The sequence below is a fragment of the Penaeus vannamei genome, chromosome 23 (genome assembly GCF_042767895.1).
Source record: "Penaeus vannamei isolate JL-2024 chromosome 23, ASM4276789v1, whole genome shotgun sequence".
Classification (NCBI taxonomy): Eukaryota; Metazoa; Arthropoda; class Malacostraca; order Decapoda; family Penaeidae; genus Penaeus; species Penaeus vannamei.
This window is the reverse complement of record NC_091571.1, coordinates 10,656,943-10,664,442: the sequence shown is the minus strand read 5'-3', so window position 1 is coordinate 10,664,442 and position 7,500 is coordinate 10,656,943. Positions and strand designations below refer to the sequence as shown.

At 47.8% G+C, this 7,500-nt stretch overlaps 1 protein-coding gene across 1 annotated transcript in view; it reads right to left on the bottom strand.

Moving 5' to 3' along the window:
• LOC113817895 (serine/arginine repetitive matrix protein 2) overlaps positions 1-3,030 on the bottom strand; it is a 288,790-nt gene extending 285,760 nt beyond the window's left edge. The window contains exon 1 of the mRNA XM_070137660.1: positions 2,544-3,030. Coding sequence (XP_069993761.1) covers positions 2,544-2,567 — 24 coding nt within the window. The 5' untranslated portion in view covers positions 2,568-3,030. The remainder of the gene's footprint in view (positions 1-2,543) is intronic.
• Between the last annotated feature and the right edge of the window lie 4,470 nt (positions 3,031-7,500).

Below are 7,500 nucleotides of genomic sequence, written 5' to 3'. Positions count from 1 at the left end.
TCGTCCAGATAACCCCGCAACCCTAAGAATATCGTTCAATCTGACTCACCAAGATATTCTCTTTTATTAATCTAACGTATCCCATAAAATCCGACAACCCACTCCTCGATCGCAGCCCCAAAAGAAAACTTGATCACGAGAGGGCCTGACGTAAACAAAAATGTGCAAAACCGCCCTCCCTCCCCCGCGTCGGAGAAAGCACGTGCTCGGCGACCCGACGCGGCGCGCGGATGGCCGGCCCGTACTCGCCGCGTCCGTCGCTCGATCCGCAACGGTCCGTTCCAGCCCGGCGGGACGGAAAATGCCGGGCTTTCCGAGGTATTTTATTGTCTGGGCGAAGGGGAGGAAAGGGTTACCTACTAACGATGGCGTCCATGGTCTCTCTATCTCTTTCTTTCTCTCTCTCTTCTCCTATTGTGTGTGTGTGCGCGCGCGTGTGTGTGTGTGTGTGTGTGTGTGTGTGTGTGTGTGTGTGTGTTAGTGCGTGGGTGTGCGTGTTTATGTGTGTGTGCGTGTTTATGTGTGTGTGCGTGTTTATGTGTGTGTGTGTGTGTGTGTGTGTGTGTGTGTGTGTGTGTGTGTGTGTGTGTGTGTGTGTGTGTGTGTGTGTGTGTGTGTGTGTGTGTGTGTGTGTGTGTGTGTGTGTGTGTGTGCGTGTGCGTGTGCGTGTGAGTACGTACGTGCATGTGCGTCAAATAATCAACCCCATAACAAATACGTATTCAAGTTAAACCTCACTATGAATATACACAAAGCCACACGTTCTTCTGAAAGCAGAAATTACCCTAATAGACATACCAAAAGGTTCCAGGACCCAGAACTGATAAGCGAGGGTGCCTTAACAGATAACAAATCAGGTGGTGCAGCAGGAGATCTGACAGGTGCTACAGGTGCCCTAACAAATGTCACAGTGGGCGTCCCAAGAAGGGCTGCAGGTGACCCCATAAGACAAGCACAGGCGGGCCAGCAGCTGAAAAGCCTTTTGTGTGCGAGCAGGTGCCAGAATGCTGGGCGGCTGGGTGCGTTCGGCCACGGATACCTGGAAGACAGAAGGAAAAGGAAGAAGAGGGAGAGGAAGTGGAGAATGGAGAAGAAAATGGAGAGAAAAAGAGGAGGAGGAGAATGCGGAGTAGTAGTAGTAGTAGTAGTAGGAGGAGGAGGAGGAGGAGAATACGGAGTAGTAGTAGTAGTAGTAGTAGTAGTAGGGAGGAGGAGGAGGAGGAGAAGGAGGAGGAGAAGGCGGATGAGGAGTAGGGGTAGGAGAAGGCAGAGGAGGAGTAGAAGGCAGAGAAGGAGGAGAAGGAGGAGGAGGAGAAGAAGAAGAAGAACGGAGGCGGAGGAGAAAGAAGATAGGGAGAGGAAGAAAAGGAGAAGAGATAAGGGAGGAGCCTAAGCAGGACCAGGTGTATACGCTGGGTAAAGGATACATATTCATGTCGACCTCAAGCTGGGTCACCGTCGTTACCCGAGGGACGTCCAGGGGTTCCGCACCTGTCCTTTCTGTCTCTGTCCCGTGGCTTTTGCCTTCAGCTCGTTACTCTTTCTTCCCTGCCCCTTCTCTCTCTCTCTCTCTCTCTCTCTCTCTCTCTCTCTCTCTCTCTCTCTCTCTCTCTCTCTCTCTCTCTCTCTCTCTCTCTCTCTCTCTCTCTTTCCAGTCATCTAAGAGTTGTGATGATGATGGTGATGATGAGGATGAGGATAATGATGATGGTGATGATGATAATTATGATGACGATGATCATAGCAATGACGATGACCATGGCAAAAGCAAGAATAAAAGCGTCAGTAATTAAGACACACACCAATCTGAAACAAAGGAAATACCAAATACACGGGAAAATTCCGAGAGAGAGAAAAAACACAAAAACACACAAAAAATAACAAACAGTAGCCCTAAAATGTCAACCCTAACGAAACACGGGAGAAATCCGCGCATTTTAAGGCAGAGGAAAAAGATAAGTTCTTGCGCCATCCTCGAACTTGGGCTCTTGTGAAGAAAGGTCAAACAAGTCTTATTACTGCCTCTTACTTGAAGCTGTAATAACGTGAATGTAGCAGGATATATGTGTGGCAATGATGCAATCACGCTGCATTAGAATGATGTATGTTGTATGTTGAATGTATTGTTGAATTAGCTGGTGTTCGAGATTTGAATTGGCGCGAGTCGTGTTTCCGCTGCTGATGGGGACTAGAAAGGCCTATAGCTTTGGCGTGGATGTTCAAATATTCTGCCTTTCGTCCCCTTATGAGGAATTTTCAAAACTTGCAATTCAATGAAAAAATGAAGAAAGCGCCATGTGAAAACCCCTTTCTCTTTTATCTATCGTCGAACAAGTCTGCATTACAATAAATACATAAATAAAAACAAGTAAAAAAAAATCGTTACAGGCCTAATCAGGGGGAAGATTTCATCCGATAAACTCGAATAAAAGTCCATCTCCAACCCATAGGCCTACAGCAAAGCCTCTTAAGTCCCTCGCGCCGACGGGAACCACCTGCCTAATGGCCCCAAGACTGACCAACGGCTCCCGAAGAACACTCACCTGTAACACGTTGGCGAGAAACATCCTGGAGCACCTGAGGAATCGACGGGCATCAGCTAATCATTCTCCTCTCTTCGTCCGCTCGTCTACCTCCCTTTCCTCGGCCTCTCTCTTGCTTCCTCTTCCTCGTGGGCGCGGAGGGGGGTAATTTCATCCTTGTAAGACTGAAACGCAATTCGGTTTCTTCCTCCTTGTAATCACTTCCTGTTTCTCGTTCTCTTTTTTTCCCGGGTCACGACTTCAGGTATCTTTGCGTTTTGCTTTCATTCATGCTTTCCGTTTATATTTTTGGTTCTTACAAATCACAAACTTTATTTCCCTTCCATTTTCTTTTCCTATCGCGAATACCGGGGACTTTGCATTGTTCTATGGCCGAGTGTCAAAGAGTATGCAGTGACCTCATCGAGACAGTAAATAACAATCCAATGTCATTTTTTCTGTATTACAATTACATTTCCGATTCTTTTTTTTCAAATGTATTCCTTATTTCCTGGAATGCAACATACAACATCATCAGAGACAACATCACAACGATGTACAGTATATAAAAAATAAAATCGAACATAAAAAGAGAACAGAAAAAAAAAATCACAACCCCACCTCTACTCCCCCACTCCCCTACCCCTACCCCACCTACACCCCCCTCCCCAAAAAATCCCGTTTCCCTACCCCCTACCCCCCATCCCCGCCTTTCAAATCAAAATACCTAAAACATTAGAGCTAATCCTATAAATACCTGACAGCCCAACGTCAGACTGACCCGGCCTACGCACTCGCCCCCCACCCCCCCCCCCCCCCCTCCCAGCCACCCAAGCGCGCTTCCTGGCCCTCGTCAGCCCACTCCACCCCTTTCGGCACAGAGCCAACTGACCCGTGCTTTCAATCTGATTGAGGGGAGGTAGGGAAGGGAGAAGGGGGAGGTAGGAGAGGAGGCAAAGGTGGAAGGGAGGGAGAGGGAGAGAGAGAGAAACAAAACCTTTTTACACACACTTCAATTCCTCCTCACAAGATGATCAGTAAAAATATCAATACAAAGGAAAACATAACCACAACGCTATGCACCGTGATTTTTTTTTACCATCAAGCAAGAGTCACGTCATTTACAGTGAAATCAAGTGCAGAGGCGTCCTCCCATCCACCCCCCACCCTCCCCACATTCTCCCCCACCCCACCCTTCCCACCCCCATCCCCTTGAGGTAACAACGTACCCAATCTGAATCAAATCATGTACATTACACCGCCCGACCATAAGTGTGTCAGCCCGCTAGCGTAGTATAACTCGCTCGGCGTAACATAGTATACTTTTCCCGGCCCGGCACACGGGTACTGTTATACTGCAATTCATGTTTCTGGAGACATATACACTGAATTGTCTGTATATATATATATGTATTACACACTTTTCCTTTCTCCCTTTATCTCTCTTTCCTCTTCATTTTTCTCTTTCTTCTTCTACTATCTGATATACAAATAAAAGAGACAATAGGAAGATGCTCAATAAGATATAAAAAGCCTCCTCCAAACTCCAAACTCCTCCGCCAAGAGATGATGACAAGCAATACACTTGCTGTGAGAAAGCAGAATACACTGACTCTCCGCGAAAACGCAAAGAAAAAACATTAAAAAAAACAGAGCAGGTTGACCTGAGACCCAAGCAATCATGGCAAAAGACAGGTAAGGTCGCCATAGAGTGTGGAAGAGGAGGGGGGAAGGGGGGGAGAGATGGCTATGAGGGGGCGATGTGTGAAAGAGGGAAAGACGACGGCGAGAAGGTGAGAAAAGGGAAATGAACACAAAGAAAAGGTCGAACAAAATGAGAGGAAAAGAGGGTGGCGCAAACCTGTTGCTACTACTGTACAGGGGGAGAAGAGGAGGAGGAGGAGGAGGAGAGAGAATAAGGACGAAAAAGACGAAAAAGAAAAGCAGAAAGACGAAAAATACAAAGAAGAAGAAGAGAAAGAGTCGCAGGAGGAAAAACAGAGAGAAAAAGAAAAAAGAAAAAGAGGCGGAACGTCACTCTTGTTATCATTCCTTCGCGCTCGCCCAGTCACGCAAGACTACTTCGCTAATGGGGCCACCGCTGCTATACAACGGGGCATGGGGGCATAGGGGTATGGAGCAGGAGTAGCAATGGGAAGTGGGGAAGAGGAGGCTCCCAATGGGTGACAATACGTCCTAAGAAGTGGGGCCTCCTTCATCAATTAGAGCTACTAGTGTTACCTGTCTAAATAAGCCTAGACCTGTATGGGGCTGGAAGTGGGTGAGGGGAGGGAGAGGATGGGAGGACGGCGGAGGGTGGGTGGTTGAGAAAAAGGAAAGAACGAAACTTGAAAGAAAAAGAGGGAGGGAAGGAGGGAGAAAGAGGGGGGGGGGGGGGAGGGGAAAAGGGAGGGGAGGGAGAGATAGAAGGAGTTGGAGGAGAAGGAGAGGGGAAAAGGTGAGAAAGAGTGGGAGGGAGAAATGGAGAGGGAGAAAAGATGAAATGGAGAGGAAAGGAGAGAGGAGAAGGAGAGGAGAGAAGGAGTAGGAGAGGAGAGAGGGAGAGAAAGGGAGAGAAAGGGAGAGAAAGGGAGGAAGAGAGGGAGGGGGAGAGAGAGGAGAGAGATGAAGAGAGAGAGAAGATGAGAGAGAGAGAGAGAGAGATGAGAGAGAGAGAGAGAGAAAGCGAGAGAGAGCGAGAGGGAGAGGAGAGAGGAGAGAGAGAGAGAGAGAGGAGAGAGAGAGAGAGAGAGAGAGAGAGAGAGAGAGAGAGAGACGAGAGAGAGAGAGAGAGAGAGAGAGAGAGAGAACGGAGAGGGAGGGAGAGAGAGAGAGAGGGAGAGAGAGAGAGAGAGAGAGAGAGAGAGAGGTGAGAGAGAGAGAGAGAGAGAGAGAGAGAGAGAGAGAGAGAGAGAGAGAGAGAGAGAGAGAGAGAGAGAGAGAGAGAGAGAGAGAGAGAGAGAGAGAGAGAGAGAGTAGGAGAGACGAGAGGAGGGAGAAAGGAGAGGAGAGAGGGAGAAAGGAAAGGAGAGAGGGAGAAAGGAAAGGAAGGGAGAGAGGGAGAAAGGAAAGGAAGGGAGAGAGGGAAAGGGAGGAAGATAGAGAGAGAGGGAGGAAGAGAGAGAGAGAGGGAGGAAGAGAGAGAGAGAGGGAGGAGGGGAGAGAATGAGGGAGGAAGGAATGAGAAAGAGGGAGGGAGGGGGAGAGGGAGAGAGAAACACAGACACATTTACAGACAGGTTAATAGATACAGGCACTCTAACACACATAATCATAGAAAAACACACGCACAAACGCGGAAACAGACAAACACAAAAACCTCTACACCCTTCCACCCCACCCACCTTGCTCGCTCTCTCTCTCTCTATATATATGTTTTTTTTTTTCTTTCTTTCTTTTTTTTCTATATTTTTTTTCTTTTTCTTTTTTTTAAGTGTTATTATACCTAACTTTTGTATGTGAATTGTGAGCCCACACAGGGACTTATTAAGATAGGGGTGAAGGTAACGTAAGCTACCTTATCCCTTTTTTTCAATAAACGTGTCAAAACTCTCTCTCTCTCTCTCTCTCTCTCTCTCTCTCTCTCTCACACACTCTCTCACACACACACACACACACACACACACACACACACACACACACACACACACACACACACACACACACACACACACACACACACACACACAAGCACATATACACAGCTAACTTGAAACGTAAAAAACTAGTAAAAATCAAATTTCATAATCAAGATTGGAAATGCTTATATTTCTGACATTTAGTATATTCAAGTAAATATACAATGATTTCAATGGACGGTTCACTCATTTACAGACGCAAATGACACCATGACGAAGCGAAAGTTCCATTAACTACATCACAAACAACAAGCAAAAAAGGGAATAAATATACACATGTATCGTATAACATGTCCTTCCTGCACTTTTTTTCAGAACAGTTTCACAACACTGGCTAATCCTTCTGCGATTCACCGAAAACCACGCCCCCTCCCCCGTCCTCTCTCCCCACGCCCACCCCTCACAGCCCCCTTCGCAGCCCGCCCAGTCACGGGTTCCCGGGCACGGCCAACACGGTACCTGCCCGCATCAAGTCGAGCGGGTGACTGGAGAAAAACCTACTACCCAAGAGACACGGTCCCCTACCTGCCTACCGCCCACCCCCCTCCCCACCTCGGCCCCCCCACCTCCCTCCCGTCTTCCGCTATCCTCCTCTTCTCACCTAAGGTACCGCCCTTCTCTCTTTTCCATCTCCCTCCTCTTCTACCGTCCTTTCTTACCCTTATCCTTACCCTTACCCACACCCCGTCCTCGTGTTTCTCCTTGTTCTCTCTTTCTTTCACCTCCCTTTTCTTCTGCCCTTGATCCTACTCCTGTTTTTTTCTTTTTCCCTTTTCTCTTGTTGTTTTTATCATTGTTGTTGTTCTTCTTCTTGTTCTTCTTCTTTTCTTTATTATTATTATCATTATTATTATTTTCATTTTTCTTCTTCTTCTTCTTCTTCTTCTTCTTCTTCTTCTTCTTCTTCTTCTTCTTCTTCCTCCTCCACCTCCTTCTCCTACACCCCCCTCCTACTTCCTCTCCTACTCCCCCTTCACCCTCTTCCTCCTTCACAACCCCCTTCACTCCTCCTCCCTCCCCCACAACCTCCCTTCACCCTCTCCTCCTCCTCCCTTCCCTCCTCCCTTCACCCCTTCCTCCTCCTCCCTTCCACCCCCTCCCACCCCCCTCCTCCCTCCCCTCCTCCACGCATCTCGTCCGATGAAAGATCCGACACCGGGCATTTCTTCTACCAACACCCGACCCCTTCGTCTCCGCCTCTCGGATAGGCCTACAGATTTTCGGGTGATAAAAAAAGGGTTTTAAATATCAATGGAACGTATATTCTGAACGGATCGAGGCGATGCTCTTGTACCTTGGAGCAGAATATGTTCTTGATGATCATCATATCTGCTCCACTT